The sequence below is a fragment of the Neodiprion lecontei genome, chromosome 7 (genome assembly GCF_021901455.1).
Source record: "Neodiprion lecontei isolate iyNeoLeco1 chromosome 7, iyNeoLeco1.1, whole genome shotgun sequence".
Lineage (NCBI taxonomy): Eukaryota > Metazoa > Arthropoda > Insecta > Hymenoptera > Diprionidae > Neodiprion > Neodiprion lecontei.
Window position 1 is genome coordinate 2578588 of NC_060266.1, and position 25755 is coordinate 2604342.

General features: G+C 40.2%; 1 protein-coding gene and 1 long non-coding RNA gene across 2 annotated transcripts; one reads left to right on the forward strand and one right to left on the reverse strand.

The window, feature by feature from the left end:
- The first annotated feature begins 6887 nt into the window (after positions 1-6887).
- On the forward strand, positions 6888-25164 carry LOC124295388. Its single transcript, XR_006905336.1, has 3 exons — positions 6888-6996; positions 16144-16347; positions 24387-25164. It is a non-coding gene; the product is annotated as an uncharacterized LOC124295388 (long non-coding RNA).
- Positions 7747-8687, reverse strand: LOC107225856 (C-type lectin domain family 4 member K). The gene is made up of 3 exons (XM_015666451.2): positions 8527-8687; positions 8119-8349; positions 7747-8017 (listed from the first exon to the last, which is right to left on the reverse strand). The coding sequence occupies exons 1-3, from the start codon at positions 8627-8629 to the stop codon at positions 7875-7877; spliced, it is 477 nt and encodes a 158-aa protein (XP_015521937.1). The 5' UTR covers positions 8630-8687; the 3' UTR covers positions 7747-7874.
- Positions 25165-25755: the final 591 nt, after the last annotated feature.

Here is a 25755-nt window from a genome sequence, read left to right on the forward strand (position 1 = left end):
ACATCACGGGTGTTGCATCGAATTAAAATTATTTTCATTCGCGTGATTTTTTTTTTTTATGTATATATTAGGATATAAATTATAAACGTGCAATTTACTTCTCCGTGTAATACGATATGAACTTAATATCTTGCAAAAATAGATTCGAATATCCATCAGCAATTCTCGACTTTTCTCCGTCCGTTTCAGCTGTTATCGTCTTCGCCCCCGAAGGATTCGAGCACAGGTGAAATATGATTAACGCTTTATTACAGGGCGAGCGAGGTTATTAGGCAGGCGCGTATAGTTGTACCGGAGCAATTCGGTCCCGCGGGGAATTTGAAAGAGGTTTGCCTGTGAGGGAGGTTCAATTTTCCCTCGGATGTCTTCTGTCATCCAGGGAATTGAGTTGGCGAAGATCCTGTATCAATTACATTGATATAGAGACGACGTTGCCTGCTGCGGTATGGGAAATGGGACCGAATGGGACGGGGATGAGATGGGACGGGATGGGATGTGGAATGGGATGGGGATGGGAATGGGACAGCTCGAGTTTACGACTCGAAGAGGTTATCCCGCGTATCAAGCTCTTACCTTCCAATTAAATACAAATTAACCAAACCAGTATTACTCCCAGTCTCTCCGAATACATGCATATCTGTCTCTCTGCTCCCTCCCTTCCTCCCTCTATCTCTCTATCACACGGCGAGACCCGGCTCGACGAACCCTGGGATATTAACGCTTGGTTCCCAGAGTAACAGTTTTGACGGTAAGCAATTATCGTACCAGCCGACCACGTTGTTGTAAATGCAAATTTGTGTTATCCATAAATATGGATCGTTTCACGATGCTCGACCCGGATCTAAATCACGGATTTAAATCGACCGAACCTTCTTGTACCTAATTCATTTTTTCTCTCCCGATAGTTTTTCGATTCAAACGTTCGTCGCTTGGTTGAATTTTCTTACGTCATTCAAAACCAAGGAAGTGAAGTCAATTTCGAAGGAATGAAAACTGAGGTGGTGAGAAAATGTGAAAAATTTTCTTACAACTGGAAATTCGTTTGAAAATTAAAAACGCTAATTAATATTTAAACTTACAGTTGGACAAGGCTCCGTTAATTTTTATTCCGTTTCACAAGTTCGGAATATTTTCCTTCAAATATAACGCGACAGAAAAGAAAACACGAATAGAATAATTTTGCAACAAGAATCAATATGCGGCGCAAGTACCGTGCAAAAAAGTGTAACAACAACGAAAAGGTTCAGGGGTTGCCTAAATCGAACCGAAGTTTCCTCTTTCTGTCTATATAGCTATACGTAAAATACATGGCTCGTTTAGTTTCCAAATTTCCGCAGCTTCTCTAATCAAGGAAGACAATCGAAGCTTTATATATACATATATACGCATATCCTTTCCCTCGCAGTTCCCAAAACTGTCCAAATAGTAGTAGCAGTAGTATTAATAATAATAACGATAACAATAATAGTGATAATAATCGTATTAATGACGATGACAATGACGATAATAACAACGGGGATAATTATTTAGCACCCGGTGCTACGCGGAGAACCGTTCAGTTTGCGAAATGGGGAACAGCAGCACGCCGGGATACCCAGGACTCGTATCAGATCCTGTCGCCCAAGTACACACGGAAATCCTGATTATTAATCTCGCCGGGGTGTCGGCAGCTCCTCTTCTATTCTCCCCCATTTTCCGTGGCGTATAAACGTGGTGTGGGAGAGGAAGAGCCGGGGTGAAAATTACGATTGGTTCGTATCAGCATGCGGCGTAAACAAGCGACGCGTCGCGTCGATCCGTGTACAAATTGTCAACCGTGAACATCCGTTGCAATAAATTAATGTTCAGTGAATTTTTATTCGCGTCACTGATCACGTGTTCACTGAAGATTTCAAGATGTTGAAGAGTGAGGTTTGAATTGGTGTCAAGGGGGTTCTAACTGTACGAGAATTGTCATTCAGATTTTCATAAAACTTGACGATTCAATACATTTATGCAATTCAATTACTAGATTAAAATTCTGCATCGATTCGCGGGATTTTTTGTGAGATATGAGCAAATACCTCTTCGCAAATTTTACACGTATTCTTACGGAGGAACGGACGAGAATTTAAGTTATCAATAAAAAAAAAAAAAAAATGGATTTTACGCATGACAGATACTCGAAGTATACAGAATGAATATACGAAGCTTTCACAGTGACGTGACGTTTCCAAACTTTGAAAAAACCTAATACCATAGTCGGACACGCAACGCAATCGAATTTTGACTAGGCGCCTAATACCGTTAAAACTTCCTTAAATAATGAATAATGTAATGGACGAAAAGCTCCTGCTTTACTCTTTTCGTCCTTGCGTGTTGTGTCGTGAACATAAAATCACATTGGCTAATGGAAACTCCGACAATAGAACGGGTCAAAATTCGATTTCACTGTGGTGAAATTTAATCCTCTTAGTCCTGCAAGAGCTTCGGTCTGCCTTTCGCATGGCGTATGATCGGATCCAGTTTCGAGATCAAACTGTTCTTACCTGCTTTGATGAGCTCCCGCACAGCGGCACGTGATGCGTAAAACACGATGCATCTTTTTCTTAGAGTCATTCCCTGGTGAAAATAAGTTCTACGCCAAACAGTAATAAAGTGCGGTTCGTGGAAAATTGTAGGAAATATTAGAAAATCGTTGAGCATTGTGGCAAATCGTCGAAAATAGTAGTATTTTGTATAGAAAGTTACAAATTTTTACGATAAATTATAAAAATTCACAATTTTTCTATGAAAGATAATTACCATTTTGGGACGAGGCGACATCATTTTTTTTCTCGTAGGATTTTTAAAATTTCGTTGAAAAGTAAAACGTTTTTGTGAATTCCAGGAATTTTTGAACGACCGCCAGATGTCGCATCTCTCACACAAGGAAAACTTGTGGCAGACAAGCCGAGTACTTGGCAGAATTTGGATGTACATGCGAAGGTTGATCTTCTCATCTTCTGAGTATGATTCAGACGGATTTAGAGAATCGGTGAGTCTTGTGAAAAAACTAACATTTTTTGTTTTTCTAAACCAGGAATTTGACGATATTACACATAACATTACATCTATTTCAATATTTGTTATAAGAAACACGATCACGCAAATGCGACCCACTCTACAATTATTTGTAAAATACGACGATGATCTATGAAAAATTACCATGTTTCACGAAAAAGTACGATCACTTACTAAAAATTCTGTACCAGAACTACCAAAATGTTCGAATTTCTCTACTCAATCGTAAAATCAAATTCGTAGTTAGACGTTGAAATTATTTCACCAGTAAGATCCAAGTTCTATCTATTACTTTTTTCTTCTTTCTTCGAAACGAACACAGTAAATATTTCGAAAAACATGCCTACTTAAAAATTCGCATTATAAGAAAACAAACAAACCAAGACTACTTCGATGAAAAAAAAAAAAAAAATGAACATATGCATATCAGGTTAAACACAAGTCTAAAGTAGTCTGACATTTTATCGCATTCGTAGATCTATAAAGCACACGTCACATGCAAGATAGGGAAAGATAAAATTTTTGCTGTCTGTAAATTTAACGAGGGTTTGCAAAGTCGAGTTGCCGAGAGAAAGAGGGTCAGCCTTTATAGAGACTTGAAGGCGTTACAAGGCTCCGTAGGAGTACTTTTTCGCCTCGGTTTAACTTCCTCCTAGTTTCTGTAATTTTCTGAAGAGTGTCTCAGGCTCCTTTTTCCCGGTGGTAACGAGTCTCGGTTGAACAAGTACAGTCGTTGCCGTCAGTCAGTCTAAGGCTTGCGGATGTGCATGCGAAGGGTAGTTTTACACCCTGGGAAACACTTGAGGAAAAGTGTAATTGTCGCTCAAAGGCTGAAGGTGTCGTTAAAAAGAAAAATAGAAGACGAAGTAGGTGCGGAGGATATTGAAGAAGAAGAAAAAAGAACTAACATCGTGTGCGCAAGTTTGAGAAATTGTGGGAAAGAAGTTGAACTTTCATCGGAATTGAGTATCGTAGAATGAATCCCGATCATTTTCTCGTTCAAGATCTGAATCTGACGTAGATTATTTCAATTACAGAAATATTACGAAGAAGAATTGTAAGTCAAAGCGACAAGAGGTGTAAAAAAGTCCTCTGACTTTCATCTCGGTATCCTCATTTTTCTTTCTTCGTTTCCTTCCACTCGCCAACTACTTTCGGCCTCTGTTAGCCTCTCTTATTCCCTTTCATTTCGGAAGGATAACGCGTTTTGGATGAAGTCCTCCCCGAAGGGACCCGAGCGCCTTGACACTTATTGCTCGGCGGCACGACCCGCCGTCCAACGCGATATTGCCAGGCAAGAAGGGAAACCCCTATTTCGTCCTGCTTCGAGGAGAAGCGAGCAGGTCCTTCGAATGATGATCCGACCGCCCCGAATTGGCAAAACTAGATCAATCGACCCCGTCTGGGATCATCCGCGAACTCGATCAAGCCGACTTTTCTTTATTATTCCTGTTATTCTTATCATTCTTCTTCTTCTTTGTCTTCCGCGGTGTTTGTTGGCCATGTGCTGTAATATCGAATTCGTTCGTGATTGGTCGTGAAATTTATCGAAAGCCTACTGCCGATGAGAAAAAAGACTGGGTAGCTTATGAAAGAAAACACAATCGTCCGATCGAGCAATTCCATTACTGGATCGGTAGATATATTTTCTTCAAGGGTATAAAATTACCAATTTTCCTCATATCAAGAAAGTCAAAATAGTTATCCGAAGTGTAATTCAAGCAGTAAAATAAACTAATAATGCAGCCTGATTGCCTGACTCTTGAAACAAGAAGCTTCACAGGGTTCGACTTCAGTCATGAAGCTCGAAGCTTCTTGTTATTATATTCTCTCTCTCTCTCTCTCTCTCTCTCTCTCTCTCAGGCCGGCTTTCGAAAGCACCATAGCACTCAGACTGCTATCCTCAAGGTGCTTGATGATGCACGGAAAGCTGTTGACGATAGATGTGTTACTGTTCTCTTATTGTTTGATTTCAGTAAAGCGTTTGATAGCATAAATCATAGACTGCTCCTGACCAAGCTTAAGGATTATGGCTTTTCCAATGAGGCGATAAAGTGGTTTCATTCCTACCTTACAGGTAGAACCCAGTCCGTGCAAGATCTTAGCGGCCATCACTCTACTTTTCTGCCCAACAGCTCCGGGGTGCCACAGGGTTCTGTTCTTGGGCCACTGCTCTTTCTGATATTTATAAATGATGTTGGACTCGGGTTGAGATATACCAAGCATGTAATCTTCGCTGATGATCTTCAAATCTATCTACATGCCTCACCCAGTTGTATTACAGAGGCCATTACCAAATTGAATCTGGACGCGAAATCAGTCGCGGATTGGGCCCGGACAAATGGCCTAAAGTTAAACGTCAGCAAAACTAAGGCAATTATTTTAGGTAGTTCTGCCTATGTTGAGAAATTAAAACACCAATCAAAACCACCGATTATCATCGATGGTAAATCTGTGCCTTTCGTTGACACAGTCCGAAATCTTGGTGTCTATATATCTGCGGATCTATCCTGGAATGGACACGTAGCACAAGTGTCGAGAAAAGTCTATGCCTCGCTTTATAGGCTCAGACATAGGGGCGATATGCTCTCTCCCCAGGTGAAAGCCATGCTAGTCCATGCGCTCATCATGCCTCACATTGACTACTGTAGTTTAGTCTACCATGATGCCACAGAGTACTTAAATCTCAAGTTACAAAGACTAGTAAATAGTGGCATCAGATATATCCTTAACCTGCGGAGAGACATCCATATAACCCCTCATCGTGTCAAGCTCCAATGGCTCTCTGTCGTGAACCGTAGGCTTTATTTTACAGGAAGTCTCTTCTATCAAGTGCTCGTAATGTCTAGACCATCCTATTTAAATAAGTTAATCCCTGAGGATGATCGTAGTACGCGACGATCATCCAGATTAGCGGCCTCTTCTCAGGGCATGCTGCTGCCTATTCCGTTCACCAGAACAGCGGTCTACCAAAACTCCTTTCTCCTATCTGCCATGCGGTTTTGGAACAGCCTTCCATCGTCCCTAAAAAACTCCCCGTCGCTTGAAGTTTTCAAACCCAAGCTCCACCATTATCTCCTAGCAGCAGAATCGGGCTCTTCCATGACCCATATAAGATCTAGGCTATGATTGGCAGCGGCCGTAGAATAGGAAACTCCATAGCGTGGACAAATTATAAATTATCTGGTTTTCGTCTATCCACTGTTGTTCTACTTCTCATTGTATTTCTATCTCCGTTTTATTATGTTTTACGTTTATTCTCATTGTTATTCTTAATTTTATTACTACTTTTAATTTATTTTATATATCTTCCTGTACTACCTATTCTTATCCTGCATCTATCAAATTGTGCACTATTATTTTATTCCTATCGTCGGTTCTTTAAATTGTAAACCATCATTATTTTCATTGATTATCAACTCTAAATTGTATATTTATTATTAGTTAACTATTTATTTATTTTATCTTCCTGGTTCATAGTTAGTAATATATCCTTTTTATTATATTACACTTCTGTTATATTGCATTATTATCACTAGATCTATTGTAAAATCCTGATCTTGTATCTTATGTTACTTGCCTTAAAACCCAAGTGGGTCATGGCATAAATAAACGCGATCTATCTATCTATCTCTCTTAAAGAAGCCCAATCTTGCTTTCGGTATTTTCCTGACCGCATTTATCTTATCGCATTATGACGTACGGCGACGATTTTTTGGTTGTATCACTAACGAGTTATCACTTTCGGGGTCACATTTAATCAAGAATCAATGAACGCATGAGTGAAGAGCTGTTCAAGACTCTGACGATTGAAATTAGCTCAGTTGTTCAACTTGGGAAACACACTACGTACTGATGAAATCATCCACTAGTATAGAAATTTTCATCAGTTCTGGAAGTTGATTTGGAAAACGGATTTTTTTGTCACTGACAGTTTGAAAGAACGGAGAAGAGGTACGTCGCCTTTTATGAAATAATAACAACATCGTGACTGAATTAGTTAAAAAGTTGACTTGTAAACCGGTCGAACAGCCGTGAAACTTTCGAGATGAAAAACAACAGAGAGAAGAAGCGGAGCTCCGCTTCTTCCTCGTGAGCTTCTCCTACAGTTGACTCTGACTTCGAGATACTTGCTGGAGAGGGGATATAAGGAGAGAATTAACGATAATTATACAAGACAAAACTTTCCAAAGAGAGATAGTGTGAGAGAGATAGAAAGAGGGGGATGGGTAGTGAAATATACAACTTAAACAGCGCTATTCCGAAAGGCGAATATACCGGCTTTCCGAGCCTCGGCACCATCTTGCCGGGCCTTCCATGCACACGAGGTGGTAAAAGCCGAGAACCGAAATACCGTGGAATCAACGAGCCGTTCGTGGGCTAGTTTGAGGCGTTGTTACACACCTTCGTGACGCTATTCAAACCCGCAAATAGTTTACCCAAAACCGCCTCCTCAAGCTCTCGGTTGCAAGAGTCTTGGGGATAAAGACGTATTCAAGTGTCACACGCGAATCTTGAGTTGTGTTGTTGTTCCGACGGTTGAGTTTCTACGCCACACGAATTGTTTCCACTCCGCGTAGATTAGCCACTCACTCTCTCTCTCTCTCTCTCTCTGCCTACCCCGGGCAGCACTTTAACCGACACACCTCGACGCTGAAATCCCGAATCGAAAATGAGAGGATGCAGAGCACTTGATAATCTGAATTTGGTGATTCTGACCTTTATTAGATTGCCTGAGCTTGGATATCGATCTATAGTTTATTACACTTGGTACCTAGCTTGGTACTCATTTTCCGAGCAATATTTATACACAATGGTACTATCACTGGTTCTCACACTCTCTTTTCGCAGACGAAAGCTTTTCGGTCGAAACAGTTCTGACTGGATAATCCTGCGCTGCAACCTTTGATGGCAACGCAGTTCTGCGAGTTTGAGGGTTCGTACGGAGCCCACGGAAGGTAATACAATGTGTCATCTGTAGAAGGGGATGAAAATAAAGGTTGTATTACTTTTGTGGACCCATTTTTGTTACGGGCTTCGCAAAAAGGGGGAGAAAATTCGATACGCGAAACATACCGCAGTCGACTCTCGACCAATCCGTCGATGGTGACGTTCTTGATATGCCAACCCAAAGTTGAACACCTTGACTCTTCTTGGACCCCAGAAATCGAATCTTTTTACGAGTATCTATGAATGCCAGGCTGCCTCCTTCTTCCGCGCATACTTGCTTTGCCTCCAGCCAAGTTTTCGGGTCTGCGTGAATTTTGTAGGCTACCTTTTCATCTGTGTACTCGGTGTAACCAGAAGCTGGAAAAGTTAGAGACGGTTTCAAATAACTTTGTTGAGTTCCCTCGTTTTCGACAAGAGCAACATAGATGTAAAAACAGGTTGAGAAGAAGATAAATAATAAACGCGAATCTTGGTTGAAAATGGCGTATAACTTTCAGTGATAGTGTAAGAAAATTTTGTATTTTTTTTTTTTACCTAAGGAGGTGTGAGCTTCTACGAGGCAACAGAAAACCGCAAAAACTGTCAGGAGACACGTGGCGATTTGAATCAGTGATAGTGACTTGAATAAAGAAGCCATTTTCAAAGTGCTGCAGACACGAGTCAGCTTCAAACTGACACTGATTTCGCTTCTGACTTCACTTTGACGCTTCGACGTTCTTACGTAATGTTCGATTCCAGTTCTTACTGGCTTGGAGTCTCCTGATAATAAGTGCGATTCTTTGACCCCGCGGAAAAACCAGCATCATAAAACATTCACGCGCATCGATGAGATTCGACCATAATCGTTGTTTGTATTACAATTCAATCCATAGCCGACAATCTGCCGAATCAGACTCACAGTCTGTCTATTTATGAATGTGCGTAATTTTTTATTTTAACAAGAAGAAAAAAAAATCGAGTAAAACCCTGCGATTAACGTGAGTGCGAGATGAATAATAGCCAGCTATTTGCTCATATCAGCAAACTGAAATTCTATTCAACTTCACTTTTTTTTTTGAAAAAAATAATATCACTTCGTGATACACGTATCGTAAAAATGTCAGACCATTGAATTTTTGGATGAGTCTTTTTATTTTGTTGGTCTTCGGAATTATACTTCAAGAAAAAAGAGAATTAGCTGATGGTACGTTGGACTTGAAACGCGATCTTGCAGAATTTTATACACAAGTTGGGCAAAGCCACCGTGGAACCAGTCTGCCATGTGCGGTAAGTTTGGTTTGAGACGTTGTTACACACCTTCACGGTGGTATTCAAACCCGCAAATAGTTTACTCTCACCCACCTCTTCAGCCATTGTTGCACAAGGGTTTGGTCAATGAAGACGTAGTCAAGTATTCAACTATCACATTGAACTGTATCGTTGTTCAAACGGTCCGGTTTGTACACTGGAATTGGTCTCGACACGTGGAGAATAGAAGAGTTCTGTTGTGCTACACCGTCACCGCGACGATTGTTCTACAAAAACTCGACCGAAAGTAGAATCCGAAGTCAGAATCAAACGAATGGCTGGTTGGTGATTTTTCGTGAAAGAGATTGGCATTGTTAGGCGTCTTCAGACGATGTCGTTCGTTCAAAAGCGTTCAGTTCTTCTCCGTTGTTATCCGCCATGACAACACAGTTTTTCGGGCTGGAAGGTTTACCGAATGCCCATGGAAGGTACGTCAATGATTCGCCTCGATGCTCTGGAAACAACGGTTCAGACTGATAAGTCAAGCTAAAATGAACTCTGAACGGATCGTTAGCACTTTTCGATACTTCATTTTAATCACAAATTCATGAATAAAAATCTACGACTGTATTTTTATAGAGTAATATTTTTTTATTTGATCTTTCTTCGTAGAGTTTCGACAAACCTTCGGTTACATTCTGTCCGTCATCTTGGGACGTTTGGCAATCATTCAAATTTGATTTTGACGGTCCATTTGGCAGGTAATCACGTCTGCACACAATGGATATACGCACTTACCGTTTTGCTATTTTTATGAGACGGATTTGGTTTGGCTGCTTTTTGTTTACGGAAACCCAAACTCGCCAAGACAATTTAACGCTCGTACTAAGACAAAATTCTTCATCACAATTTACCTGAGAGGAACGCGGAGGTTTCCACTCTTGGTTGAGTTCGTATCGAGAGGAGATGAGCTTTTGAAATAAAAGTTCTCGATCACCTTTAGTCGATTTGGATCGTCTCGGGCATTGTGGGTAGCTTTGCGTGTCCAGCGAGTATTGTATAAGGTATAAATTATGGAGTTGTCTCTATCTTTTCTAAAAACACGCCATTTAAAAATTGTATGACACTATTTACACACGATTGCTCTGGCGGTGGTAACCGAATTATTGTCTTCTACTGAATTGACAAAATGTCTCCCATCAATTATTTACTAGTATTTACGGAGATAGTTGAATAGATTTACTCACTTTGAAGGTAATTAATTTGGTCAACTCGCAATATAGATTAAATACATTGATAAAGTTTATTCAATTTTAGTTGTATCAAAATTATAATGATTGAATATTATTATGAAAGACAAGAAATACGGAATTTCTTCAGAGTTATTTGAAGGACTTGATTTTAAGAGATTCTGTAAACTTCTCTGTTCGGATGATGGTTTTAAACTGACCGCTTATAAAAATTTTCGATGAACAGCCCAAGTTGGGAACTGCGTTGTTTTTTAATACTGCAACGCTCCGTCGAGTTCATTCGTTAAGGTTATAACACGAAGGAAAAAAATAATTACGTAAAAATCTCCTGAACAAGGTGATTTTTTTCCGAGTCTGAAACATCCACACGGAGGGTATGTTCGTATCGCATTTCTGCGGTTCTTGCTACAATTTAAAGGTGAGTCATTCCAAGGATGTAAACCAGTGGCTGCGGGAGCTCGCCTCTCGTAGCCTGCGATCTAGGTAATCAACGTGAAAGCACGTTGCTCTGTGCTAGAGAAAGAGTAATAGAGTGAGCCTCGCAAGAAGGTGTACCGAGGGAATGGTTGAATCCCTCTACCAATATTTTATCTGAACAAAATGTAGCATTTTTTAATCTCAGTGCATGGCAGTATTGCGGGTACACGTAAATCAGAATTACAATTTTCTTGAACTTCGTGTTGAAACCTCGAATGAAATCATTTGGAAAAGCAGCACTGGATGTTTGAAAAAAGTCTCGCCAGCAATTTGGCAGCCTTAAAGACATCGATTTGGGACCTATGAGAAATGGAAAGTATGCTCGTCGATCGATCATCGCGCCTCATTTACTGTCTCCATTGCAGATCGGAACTATAGAGAAGCATTGCGATCGCTTCACCGATTCCATGATCAAGGTGAATTCGCGCCCAGCATAGAGAGGAGGTGGAAGTTGATAATTGGGAGCGATATAACCGTGTAACTTGGCGGAAACACGAAGTTATCCATTAATGACAGGCACCTGGTGCACGGCGTCGCCTTTCTACCTGGCTGCCTGACGAACGTTTCCTTTTACAGTCGAGATCGCTTCGTTGCCGGTATAACGTGCGAGCGAACGAGGGTGGCGACCCACCCTCTGGATACACAGCAACTTGAGACGTATCCTAATTAGAAACGTCATTAATACACCCGGGATACGGCCCTACGCTTGTTCTGTCATCGGCAGCACGTCGAACGCCCTTTGCCTGCCAAATGTCGGGGATAATTGTCCCAATTACTTCCCCTTACTCCCGCTTTTGTGCTACACCCACGGGAAACTTCACCTCCTATAACTGCTCCTATAATATGATGTAACCTATGCTAAATTCAACCGTCGCGTCGCGTCCTTCGCTAGGTACCCCGATCGGATTGGTTATGGTATTGAGAAATAACGCTTCAATAGGGCTTAATTGCAATTGAAGGGTATACACTCGGCGAAAAGTTAATGTCAGGTGCGTTGGAATCACCTGAATTCGTTGATGTTCGTTAGAAGGTTTTCCAGTCCTCTACGCGCGTTTCTAAGATCGTAAGAAGAGTTCCCTTCGAGACGTCTGACTTCAACCTTGGAAATCAATCGAAACCACTTCGAATCTAGTCAGGCTTATTGGAATTGGAGTCAAGTCTGTTCGAAGGTCTTCGTTATCAACTTCCAGTCTCCTCAGGGAATTTCCAAAATCATCTTTCGAACCGTTGTATTGATTTGAGTCCACATGCAAGTCGTCTGACTTTAATCTTGGAAATCGTTTGAATTCACCGTAAGTAGCGATACGTTTTTGCTCGACTCCTGATATCCATCACTCCGAATCCTTCCTTTCGGCATTCGTTTCTCCACCCTTTCCGATGTTCCTCGCAGTCTATTTCGATCTCGTCACCGAGCAGCGAGCTTCGCAAGATCGTTGTCTTGGCGAAACCGTCGCTGCAAGTTACGCGCCATTAATTTAAAATCCCCGAGTAAGTCGCTTCTGTCCTAGACAGTGACTAATGACTCGTAACCACCGCCACACGCTCTGGCTCTACTGCTGTTGCTGCTTCTGTGCCGCACGCTTTCCTCGCTCTTCTAGTCTTGCTGCGCTTCACCCCGCACCGAGGGTGAGGAGAAAGAGAGGAAGAGGAGTCGAGGGACGGCGAGAGGGTGAGAGGGCGAGAGTGGGAGGGGGGGGGGGGGAATGAAGGGGGGCTGCTCTCCGATTCATAAACTCTAACTTTTCTCGCCTCCTCGTCGGCTCGCGCCCCGTCGACGTTGCCGTCGAGCTGTACTACTTGAGTGACTGATTATTACCGCGCGGTGCGAGCGTCGGCTTAGACTCGGGGCTGGTATTTCAGTATAAAAGTTTCCAAACGTTTTAAGATGCTAATTATTCGACGCGCGCCCGCTCCGGAGTGATGGACGGAATAATTAGTGCTCCTCCCCCCTCCCATTCACCCCGCCGATCTACCCTGACTTTGCTCAACCAATTAAACAGGCAATTACATCGTCCCATCGGGGATTAACCGTCCCTCGAATCCCGAAACCCAAGCGAACTCTTCAAATTGCTCAAAAATGCACCCCCCGCGTTATTAGGAACTGTGTCGGTGATAGGATTGGTAGCAATTTGTTTTTCGATATTTTGTAAGCAAACAAATGTTGTTTTTGGTAACCATCGTTTTTACCTGAGTATGTAGATAAACCGATCGATAGGTCATATTGCGACTAAGGGTGGTGACCGGTAATCGAATATTAAAAATAAATGAAATGATTTAGAGATCCAACAGATTATTATAACAATAATTTTATTTTCACCCGTTCGTTCCCTGTTATCCTGAAAACGACGGGCGCGTAACACTTTTCTGTCGTTTTTATGAATACGAGAGAAATAAAAAACATTCCGTCAACATATCTTAGGTGTGATAAATAAATCAATACAATCACCGATCGATCCCCTGAAACGTCGTAATTATCATAGGTGAGTACGACTCGTAAGGGTGGCTCGAAGGTGGTAAATATATGATGGCGATATATTGAAAATGAGAATTGAAGGGTGGCTGTGCACACACCGTGTGTATACCGAAGAATAAATCACTGTTTACATTACTGTAAACTGTGTGCACTCGTTGAGCACACCCCTTTTCAGTCCCGATCTGCAACCCCTACGGCGATATAAGCCGCTCTGTTTACTTGGCAACTTTTGAAAATATAATCCGTATCGGTTAAACGCAACGTCGATCGCGTTCAATCATGCCACGGAAATTTACAGCTTACACCTTTAATCGGTCGCAAATTTGTTTGACCTCGAACACGCACAAGCGCGGTGTCCGATATATTGCGAAAACGACGCGGAGGGAGGGTCAGAAAATCGAAATTAATCAAAATGGCAGGCAAGAGAATTGAAAGAAATTTAACGCAACAGGACGATAAAAGTGAGAGAAAAATAAACAATATTTATTTTGGCATCAGAAAAAATAAAAATTCTTTGATCAACGATAAATCAGGCTTGAGTAAAAATTAGTCTTACATTTTCAGCAATTGTAACGGATATCCTTGGCACACAAAATAAAAAGATTCTTTTGGCTTCGTTTAATATTTTGTGTCACTTATCAACCAGTATTACAATATTAATGAAAAATAACAATCCTTGGGGAATAAATTGATTACTTTTGTATTCGGTTGAATACGTGAATGCAGTTTCTTTCCCGCAGCATTGCAGCAGCAGTATAAACGTGATTGGGTAGCGAATAATTTTCATCCTTTCACGAAGCGTTCGCTTAAACTCGCTGTTTAATATCGCGGCGGGTGTGATTTGGAGCGTTGAAAATCGGTGCTAATTTTCAATCGGTATCTATTTGTACGTATAAAAAGTATCGAGGGCAAAGTGAAATGCTGTTTTCTGCTTAAGGCGAGAAGAGAAAAGCAGACGTGTATCTATGCATATATATCTACGTTTCGTTTAGCGGAAAATTGCGCTCTTTCAACTGATGCATCGTGCCTGCAGCCCTATACAAAAAAAGGACGCGATTTTTCACGGATAAAGTGTATGTACGCATTTATTCCACAAACAAGGTATAATTCCAAATTATTGCACATAAATTTTTTACTTTTTTTAAAAAATCCTTCGCGGAATATGGGCCATTTTTTATGTTCATGCTTGCATAGAATTTTGCTTTCCATCTCTTGGAATTTGATAGTGAACAGAGAGTCGGTGAATTTTGTTGTTCAGATTTCTTAAAATCGGTCTTCTCGTCTCTCGGTTGAATTTGAAATGCACATTATAAACTCGAGAATCAATATTTTCAAACTCAGAATCGATCTGTAACGACAATTTTTTTTCTCTATTATTCTTTATTAGTAATCTCAAATCCTTGATAAAAATATAAAATTAAATCATGATCTCTGACCGACCAAACAAATTTTTACGATTTATCATCTTCGTTTTAGTTTTCATCCGAATTCGAAATAAGAATCCGATTTCTAAACATGCGAATGAACTTTGAGTAAGTTTATTCTTCCATTACTCGTGGTTGAGTATCAAATATAGTCAACCTGATATTAAATGAAAATAATTATAGAGGAAATTCATTCGCGGCTGCTGTTCGAATTGAATCGAACGGAATAATGAAACAGGAAACTCTCTCCTTCTTTAATTCCTCCCATTCCTTTTCTCTTTCTCTCTCTTTCTCTCTCGTCTCTCTTTCCTCTCATTTGTCCGTGCCTGCACCTTTTCTCCTATTCTTCCTCCCTCCCCCGATGAACCTCGCGATAATATCTGCTAGGAAGGGGTGGCTGGGGGTTTGGAAGGCACGCCGGCGCTCGTTTCCGGTAGGAAACTGTTCCGGGGGTGGTCCGAAGTCGGGCTGAAGGTAATTAAATGTAAAGTTGTAGGCAGCGGCCGCATGCAACGGTTGGAAAGTGCAGCTAGCCCGGTGTAATGGGAGCGGTGCTGCAGGCGAACTATACGCAATTGCAAAACGTTGAAATATTTGGGCGGTCGGACTCCGGAACAGAGCATATTCACCCACGAGCATAACGCTGCACGCGTAAATGTTCCTCGGCGAAAACAACCCTGGGCAAACCGGGATGCAAATGGATTTTTAAAACGGTTATCGTTGTACTCGGTGTGTCGTTTCACAGCGTCACGCCTAAAACAGAGACTGCTTAATTAAAGACATTTTCGTTACCGCCTTAATTGAGACCGGAAACCGTCTTGCACGCGGTTAAGGAATGGTAATTAATTTTTATTCGAAGGAAACGGAAGAAACTTATTGTTAGTTGCGAACTAACCGTTCCGTAGTTCGTTGCGACTGGTGATCGTTTTTCTCGATTAGTTGTTTCTGCTATGAAAAATGTTGCGAAGAATTTAATTTGACTACTTGAATGTGCTCAAGTGTGAGGCATTAATTATATAATTAGGACATTGAATATTGGATTATTTAAAATATCCGAACGCAGAAAGATTGAAAAACTAATAATTTGGCTATATAACTGATCATTTTTTTTTTCTTGCAACTATATTGTGACATTTTTCAACTGTTTAGTTTAATTGACTATTTTTAACGTATAAATTGTTATAATGATTTCATTAAATTTCACCGTTTGGATAGTTTTGAAATCAGAATAAAACTGTTTTCATAGTTTTCCATGTAGTTTCACTATTGAAATGTAAGACTTGTTTGGAAAATTTTTCAGCCAGAGTTCTACGCACGAATATATCATCGAATCTGAAGGAAGAAAAGCTGGAAGTGGGAGGGACTGCCGATTTCCCACCAGAGTAGACAATTTCTCGGCAGAGTGAATGAGCATACAACCCCAATTCAACCGAGACACGACGAGCTTGGGGGAAGAATTTTCAGCCCCCCTCCCCCCGTAGAAAGTGAAAACACTGGCTTCAAGGTGTGTGAGAATACCCTTATTTTTCAAGCATCGTATTCAGCGGTATTTCATTTCAGTCCCAGTCGTACTGACGGGGACAAATCGTGAACCGAGAATACGGATCGAGATAGAAATTGGAAACGAATTACAAGCAAGTTTTTCAGAGTATTGAGAATAATTGAAAAAATTGGTTTCATGGGCTTCGGTGGTGAAAAAAAAGCATATTTTCTCGAACTAAGCATGTAAAAGAACAAAATTTGAACCGTGTTTCGTGAAATTTTTATTTCAAAATTTTTGAGAACCCTTAGAGAAAAGTACCCTTGCGGTGGCCACGATAGCCAAAAATAGATAAATCCGAAATCAAAAAATCAAATATTTTATGTTAGTAGGTGAGTATGGCTCGTGGTTGAACGAAGGGTTTTGAAAAAAAACGAAATTTGAAATTTTGGCAGAGTTGTATTCGAAAAAGTGCAAAATTTCGATAAGTTCGCATCAGTTTTTGAGAAATCGTGGCCACCGGCTTGAACAATATAGTTTTGAGAAAAGAACGGTAGGCTTTCTGTCCCAGACTTTTACTCCAATTGACTTGAAACTTTTGGATAATATTCTTGACACGTTGTACCGTTAAATAAGAAAACTGAGGAGGAAAGAAAAATGGATATTTTGAAATTTCGAAACACATGTAAACCTTGAAAGGGACGCCAGCCGTTCGCACACGCGTATCTACGTAACACCCCAATTGTCCGGTTAATTCGACGAGCCGTCGAGTCGAGCAGCCGACGCAAACTCCTGAATATTCAAGAAAGGGGTGACGGGATTTGGTGCATCCATGCGGTTCTTGGGGTGTTTCGGAGGAAGCCGAGGGTCGCGGTTCGCCGGCTTTCCTCCCGACGATCAGGCGAGGAGACGCACAAGCCCGGAGGCGACGTCCGCTTTGATCCGCGAAAATGGATTAACGGAGTAACAGGCAGCGATAGTTCTATTGTCACGTTTCGGGGCGGCGTGTATTCACCTCCGCACGTGAGGATGATTCAGTTATGGAATCTTCCACCCTCCGTCAGAGCTCCGCGAGCTACCTGACAAACACCGATTTAACCCCGCCTCTAACAGACGCGCGTTTCATCTCATAACTTGGATTTGCCCGCGTCTTATTGTTGCAGACGCCCCGAGTTGGAAGCTTGTCAAGGGTTAGTCGATTCGTTGATAACGTAGGTCTGCAGTCAAAACAAAAAAAAGAAAAAACTGTACAGGTTCCTTTTTTTATACCGTTTGTCATCGATTTTTACTCACTGAAACTGGAAAACATAGTCGAAATCGAAAAAAGCTTCTAAAATCTAATCAATCAGACTGTTTCCTATTTATTTATTCTCGGATTTTATTTAATAACTTATAAATCGAGGGAAGGACGGGATGGCAGTGAAATTCGGAGTATATTATTCTTTTTATCCGTTTACGTGGATAGTGAAACAGGACATTGAAGAAAAACGCAGTGAATTGTATTTACGTATTCTTGAATTAAAAACCCACGCGATTGGCGATGAATTCGGAAGAAAACGCGATAATGATTAGATGGGAACAATAAAGTTTTCGTCTTACGTAGATGAATTATTCGAAGGTAATTTCGGAGGGTCGTAATATTTCATGAATATTAATTTTTTTCTCTCTCGCTCTCTCTTTCTCGGCTTTGTCTACCTTTCTCGGTCTCGCTGTCTCCGATTTAATTGTAATTGCAGTCGACTGCAAGTTTTCACGATGTTCACGCGAATCGCTGCGTTCAATAATATCCCCGCAACGATCGTTGTACACGTATAATTATTACATTAATACCGCTTTTATTCATTTCCTCTTCAATTCCATATTCAAGCTACACCTTGTACTCCCTTTTTATTCAACCTTACATAACCGTTGAATGAATAAACACCGATTTCCGTGTAGGCGTCTGCCTACTCACCGGAAACGGTGTAATAAGTTTTTGTGTTTGCTGCCTCGAGCGAGTGTTTTCCTTCTTCCTCTTTCTCTTTAATTTCTTCTTCTTCCCTAAGGAGATCGTTTTTACCACGGTTATGTACACAATTATGAAGAGTATTTGGGCAAACGAGGCCGTTAGTATAATCAAAGAGAAATACATTACTACCTGCCGTAGAACGCTGATGTACATGGTGGGTCGTTTTGAATAAAATAATAAAGGTGATTTCGACACTTGAAGGGAAAGAAAATTCTTTCTTATAAAGCAAGTGATTTCATTTCATTTTTTCCGCAACAGTGGAAGACATTTTTTGCCCAAGGTGTATTTTTCAGTCTTTGGTTAAAGTCAAAATTAAATTCAGTGACATATTTCGTGAAAAAAAGTTTTTTCAGGTCATTAAGACGGTCTTTTTAAAGAAATGCTTACTTTTTTTCTTGACGGAAAAATCAACAAAGTTTTTTCGAAATATTTTCTGTGCGGTATAAAATTCAGCAACTAGACGATTGCGTACGAAATTTTTAACGTTCGGTAATCTAACGATGTCGTTTCTTCGTGAATTTTCTGTACGTTGATTATCTTCCTTGATTTTTTGTGGCTCCTTTGGAAACGGGACACCCAGTAGTTGTGTATAGAAATGAAATTTCTCGTATATTACACCCGAGGCTATGAAACCGCAAAATTTTCTCCTCCCTTTTTCAGCGAAAGCAATTGAGTGAAATGGCTGAAGCTAATTAGTCAGTTTTAATTAAAATTTACGCGTATAAGCCTCGGCTGACTATATTTAATTGTTACAAAACGCGCAATTCGTTCTCACCGACGTGACGACGACGAGGAAGACGCGGCTTCTCATTCCGTCAGACGCGTTTCACTGAATCGAGTTGAACCACATTTCTCGTTCCTTATTCGTGTAATAATACGCAAGAAAAGAAAAAAAAGATGATACGCTAGACACGAATTTCATTCCGTGTATATAAAATTTGAATCACAAATTGCTTCAAACATCTGATATCCAATACGACATGTTTATTTAGCGTTAAAATTCGATTTTTCTTTTTCTTTAGCTATAATACTTACTTGGCACAAAAAAAAAAAAAAAAATTCATAGAGATAAACTTCGAAGTTGGGACGTATAAAAGTCATTTTTTCAATCGATCGCGAATGGAAATTTCTGGTATTTCTTACACGACCCATTTTCCGCCGAGGCACAGACTGTGAAAAATCTGTAGAAATTCGATTACTCGAAAAAGCGATAAAATTTATGGTTCATTGCAACGAAAATGAGAATTTAAGAAATTGGAATAAGCTATGCAAACAGAAATAAATTCATTCGGCTGGTTACATTGATACATATATAGAACTTCGTGTGTAATAATTAGCGGTATATAAAAGAAAATTATAATACAGGGATGAAAAAACAGCGTCTCCCTTATTTTATTTTCCCTGCATGCGGATGTCATCGCGGTGAACCGAATGCGGCGAGTCTTTCCTCCTTCCTCGTATAAAACATGCATCTACATCACCCTTTGTGCGTAAATACGCACATACACAGGTCGGTGAATAAAAATACGGTTTGCTCAGCGAAACGTGACGTGTAACATCGGTGCGGATAATTTGTACGAAATAAAAGTTGAGAGGGTAACTCATGCGGCCGCGACGGTTAAGGGATATGCCGGAATGGCGAAGGGATGGCGGAATCGCGGAGAGTGGCCGTCGGCCCTTGCGGGGTTACGAGGCTGAAATGGCGGGCGTATTCGCGCGAGGACGTTAAGGCCGGGGAATATAAATCAGGGGGGAGGGAAGGGAGGGAGAGGAACGCGAGAGAAAGAGTCTGGAAATGCGTTGGGTGAGAGAATGGGGGGAATTTCAAACCCGAACCCGGAAAATGAAGGAACTGAAAGATAGTCGACAAGACGAATTTTGAAACAAAGGTAGGATAGGATTATAGATGAGACATTTATCCATCCCTGAAAAGATGAGATCGATAAGATTGTTAAGATTGAAGGAAAAGGAGACGAACGAAAATGGGAACACGGATGAAAATGAAGATACGGAGGATTAGAAACATAAAAAAAAATAAATAAAAAAATTGATTGTATTATACTGACAATGAGTCGTACATTTTTTCGTAAAACAATAAATGCAGAGGAATAAGAGAAATTTTGAAAATATCCCGCAGAAAGCAAAACAAATTAGACCAGATCGCGTCGAATCAGATTAGATATAAAAAGAAGACGAGAGGAAATAATTGAAATTTGGTATTACGTCAAAAAAAATTATTCGCGAAAAAATAAAACTACACAGATGTGGAAGAAGAATACGTGCAAAGTATTTTTTTAAAAATTCGAAGCAAACAGAAGAGGGGAAGTGAAAAATACAAGACCGCAATTTGGTGCGTCGAGGAACTTTGGGAGAGGGTAAATTAAAGGAAGCGTATAAAATAGCGGTAAGCCGGTGCGGCGAGCCGCTGCAGTTCGACAAAACCACGACACTGTACAAAGTATGCCTGACGAAGTGAGTTTTATACTGCACGGAGAATTGTGGTGCGATAGAAGCGTAGGCTGAGGGTGAGGGGATCGTTCCGGGGTTATAATGTTGTTACTTACTGCCCTGCTGCACGGAATTAATTAAAATGCATATAAAATGAGCCAACGCGGTCGAATGCAAACTCGGTCTATCCTGACCCCGATTTTCCGCGCCATCGCAGTTTCGGGAGAATCGGATCGTCAAAAATGGTATTTTTTCATTGATTTTACTACGCGATAGTCGCGCATTGAGTATTTGTTGAATTGTTATAATCTGCAGGAATTTATTTGAAAATATGAGGATGATGCTACCGGAAATTTGAACGAAAGCTTGGATGTCGAGACTATTTTAGATCGCTTCAAAATTGATAAGAATCTCATAAATTTGTCAGATTTCACTCTTATTTTTCAATCGTCATCAATATCCGTGCAACGTTGCCAAGTTTAGTAATCTTTAAATTTTAATAGCCATAACACGAGGAAAACAGAAAATTAATTAATTAAAAATTATTATTACCAGTAAATTAACCAATCCATCAAAAGACGTCCTTCTGAATAAAATGAGGGCCTCGTAGAGTGAAATGGAAGAAAATTTCTAGATTTCTACAAATTTTGAAGAGATCTAAGTTTTCGTTTATAGATCCTGTATTTTCTATTAATGCATAACATCAGAAATTCTCAATCCGTAATCATCCCGTGAAAGAATTAATAAAATGTATCGACATGTATTTGGTGAACAAACCTCGCGAAAAGGATCTAGCAATTGATTATTTCACAACTTTGAATGAAGAAGAATACTTCAAACTCTGGATAGGATTTTCCATTTCGATATACTTCATTAGTATCTACCATAAAATGCTAAGAATTAAAGCGGACAATAATTCTTTCGATTATACAAAATTCACTGAATTCTGAACCCTTACGAAAAATTTTGGGCTCCGACGACACGCCGGTAGTCTATCCATTCATTAGGACTACGGAAAGTGAGAGGGAGAGAGAGAGTGAGTGAGAGAGAGAGAGAAAGGGGGGATGCAAAGTGCACTCAGCACTCCAGCCTCATGCATAATTATATATTTACAGTACAGAGGCCCGCCTCTGCTGCTGCTGCTGCTGCTGCTGCCGCACATATGTTGCCGGTTTAATTAAATATTTGCATGCACCATACACACACACACACACACACACGCATACTCTCAGACGCGTTCCCATGACGCAGGGGATGGCTTGTGGGTACATAGAACGATGGATGAGAGACGGCCAAGTCACGCTCGAGTCGCTGGACCAAATCGGAGCTAACTGACCCAAAGGAAGACGAGGACGAATGGCTACGAAAAATCTCTTCAACTCGAATTATTTATTCATTTTGTACTGCAAGAGGATCTAACCACTGCAGTCAGGAATTAGATGGGAAAAATTTGCCCTGCTATCCTTTGACGATGGCTTAAAACCGCTGTGTGAATGCTTCATATCGTGTGCAACTCTTGATTCGTAATTTAATGATATAATTGCGGTGGGAAATATCTGCCGATTTTTTTTTTCACCGCGATATTATTAAATCGATGGTGTGACGAATCGTGAGGTGATATAAAAATGTCGCTTTTAGTCAATGGAAATTTTTTCAGTTTTCTATTCGATCAAATGTACGAAACAACCATTGAAGAGTTTCTTTTTCCTTTTCAACACTTTTGATATAATTTGTCAAAAATGTTTCAAACATCGCATTCCTAATACGTGTGGTCCAATTATTTATCCAAATATTTTTTCCTACAGCCTATAATTTTAGAATCATTTGCAGGATATTTCTTTCACCGAGGAATGCTAAAACAAATGCATCGCTCAATTTTCCCAGCGAATTCTCATATTCACGAAATTTTGCAAATGAAGGATAATCAAACATAATCGATTATTTTTCTCGATTAACCGAGTATAATCGATTATTTTTCAGTCTCGATCAATCGACCGACTCAATTACGTTTCCTCACAATAGATTTTTGTTTTTTATTCCCATGAACGACGCAATATAATATCAATTTATATGATTAAAGTATCGATTACTATCATTGTCTTACTTACCGAGTACCTATTCGATGTAATAAGTGAAAGAAAAATGAATATTTTTACCTGAAATTGAAAAATACTTTCAACGAAACTATAAATTATGAAAAAAACTTTTCCGCTGTTAAGACTGCATACTGAAGTTTACGAAATTTGGTTAAATGCACAGTTAAAAAAAAAAAAAATGAAATACGAAACGCAAGATCAATCGATTAATTTTTACCGCATCGATCCAATCGTGTTTGATTATTTTTTTGGACCCAATTAATCGACGCATCGATTATTTTTAGCTTCGTGGCCATCACTGTCGCGTATCGTCCGACCGGCGTGCCGGCAACAGCCCGGAGAAACGGGGGTGCGATAATTTGTGGCGACGCGCCGGTCGCTCGTCAGGCGTTGCGGTTAATTGCTCCTGATGCAACATAAATTAGCGAACGCACCCCGCCACCCTCGGGCGGTGGGAAGAGGGTGAGAAAGAGGGAGGGCAGGGGAAGTAACGTGCGATTGAAGTGGTTTCGCGGTGTTCAAGGTCTACTCGCTTCATCGAATCACTCGAGTCGTCCTCGCTCGGCCCGCAGTGCACATTCGGTGATAATTAACCCTCGGTTTACACACGTCGTTGTCTGCGACCACGCGCACTCGACCTAACCTGACCTCCTTCTCGCTTCGCCGCTATTTCCCAAGCTTATCTGCAATTCCCGAATTACCAGAACTATTTTGCACTGAGTTACCTATCACGGAATTCAAAACAGTTTTGGCCTTTTTTACTTTGGATTTTGAACGGTTTGATTCGTTGATAGAGTGAATTTTTGAAAATTCTTAGTGATCGTCGTCCAGAAACCTGTTGATTTAATCTCAATGATGAACTGTTCGTTTGGGAGAATCAGAAAAACCTTGTAATGATTTTTTTTTTTCGAAGTCTTAATTTAAAAACTGACGAATTGCATGCTTTGGATTATTTCAAATTGACAGTGACATGTGACTACTTGAAAGAATATTATTCAATTTGAAACAATATCGAATGCATTATATATTGAAGATAGGAGAATGGAAATAAAACTTTTTCAATATTGTTTCTACTTACGATTATTATCATTCATTCGTTTCCCCAATCACGGTTTTGGGCAGTGTGTTTTATAATTAATACCCCATCTCGAGACTCATTTCGAAAAAAGAAATAAAAAAAAAAAAAAAAACACTAGAAGAACCAAAAAACCATGCGACAGAAATTACAAATTTAAACTACCACGAAGAGCCAATTTTATCAGGGTTAAAGTAAACAGAGAAAAATTTCTCTCTTTAAATATTTAATAATCGAAAATACAAATTTATTCAAAATGTATAACATATTTTATTATACAGCGAGAATTCTCAGAACTCGAAAATCATCTGGGTCTGAATTTTCGTAAAAATTTTCACTCCCTTAATTGAACCGACGAAACGGATTTTCGATGTAATAAATAGATTCCTCATCCCTTTCTCTATTTAGTAATTAATTGAGTGTTTTTTTTTTTCAGATTTTGCGGCCATCGCTTGCAACGAGCTCTGGAGTGCGTTTCGGAATTTGCGAAACGACGAGGTAGAATCGAATACATCGTCGAAGAGCCCCGCTGGGAGGGACGTCATCGCCGTCGTCGGCAGGGGGTTAAAGCGACGTTGGAAACGCTCTCGCTTTAATCACCCCAGATTGAGATACTCCTCTCCTCTCCTCTCCTCTCCTCTCTTCTCCTCTTCACACTTCTCTCTTCCTCTCTTCCCGACGAGTTTTACCCCTCGCCAGAGATTTGGGATTTGTCTCCTTCTCCCATTCTCCCATAGAATTAACCCTCTTTCACCTTGCGTTATACACCATGTCACCTTTGCTCGGGTATCTGGCATTATTCATCCGAAAGTGGGACGACAAAAGTAGAATTAATCAGGTTATCGATAGACAAGAAAAACCGAAAAATGATTGAAATAACAGATAAATTAATACGAGATAAAGAATGAAACTAATAAAGTACTGGTTACATATGGTAAATGAGTTGACTGACCTACGAAAATAAGTTGAAAGAATAAATATTAATCAAACTTTGAGGAATTTAGTAAAGCCTGATCTAGAATTTCTCTGAATTTCAACTGAAATCACTGTTGTAAGTGACCGTACCTTATGCATAGAAATATTGTACACGTATAATTATTTTTTGACTAGAAACTGTAACTTGAAAAACTTTGAAATGATAATTATTGCATTGGAATTGACTCGAGTTTTGAGAAGTGAAGATTTCAAATGATCGTGACTGCGGGAATTTCATTTTCCAAAAATTTCAGCGACATTGTATATACCTATAATAATAGTTTTCAAGGATGGATTTTCGTAAATCAGGTCTTTTCTGAAAGTTTAAAATGTCGGTGTTTTTTTTTTTATTTTTTATGCTGGAAATTAATTTAGAATTACTACACTTTAATTATAATAAAAGTTACAATTTTTTATTACTGATTTCTGGGTGATTAAAAGATGAAAAATTTAGACTCATGGTATTCGTTTTCACGTTGTGGAAATGTGAAGTGTGATTGAAATTGTACTAATCGCGTGATCTCGGGATGCCCGAACATCGACTTCTGATCGCAGCGCGTTTACACCGAGCATCTTTTTTTCCTCGTCGGTATTTTTGGTCTGGTTTTCCCTCGGCTCCTGGGCTTTCATTTCACCTCTTATATATTTCACTCTTGGCTGTATTTTCGCTCTTCGGGGCTTTTTAGGGGGTTGGCTTTTAGCGGGCTGTCCGAGAGCGTCAGTGTCTCTAAACTGGAGGAGGTGGGAAGAGCCGGAGATCTTCCTCGTCCACTCTCTCGCTCCTTGGAGTGCCTCTCGCCGTCCCTCGTCATGCAACGACGCCCATCACC

What these genes read in the sequence shown, in the direction of transcription:
- LOC107225856 (XM_015666451.2), bottom strand. Translation starts at nt 8,629, where the DNA reads ATGGCTTCTTTATTCAAGTCACTATCACTGATTCAAATCGCCACGTGT. An exon ending in AGAAGCTCACACCTCCTTAG is followed by an intron (nt 8,350 to 8,526) that starts GTAAAAAAAAAA and finishes TAACTTTTCCAG; the next exon opens with CTTCTGGTTACACCGAGTAC. An exon ending in TTGGTCGAGAGTCGACTGCG is followed by an intron (nt 8,018 to 8,118) that starts GTATGTTTCGCG and finishes CCCCTTCTACAG; the next exon opens with ATGACACATTGTATTACCTT.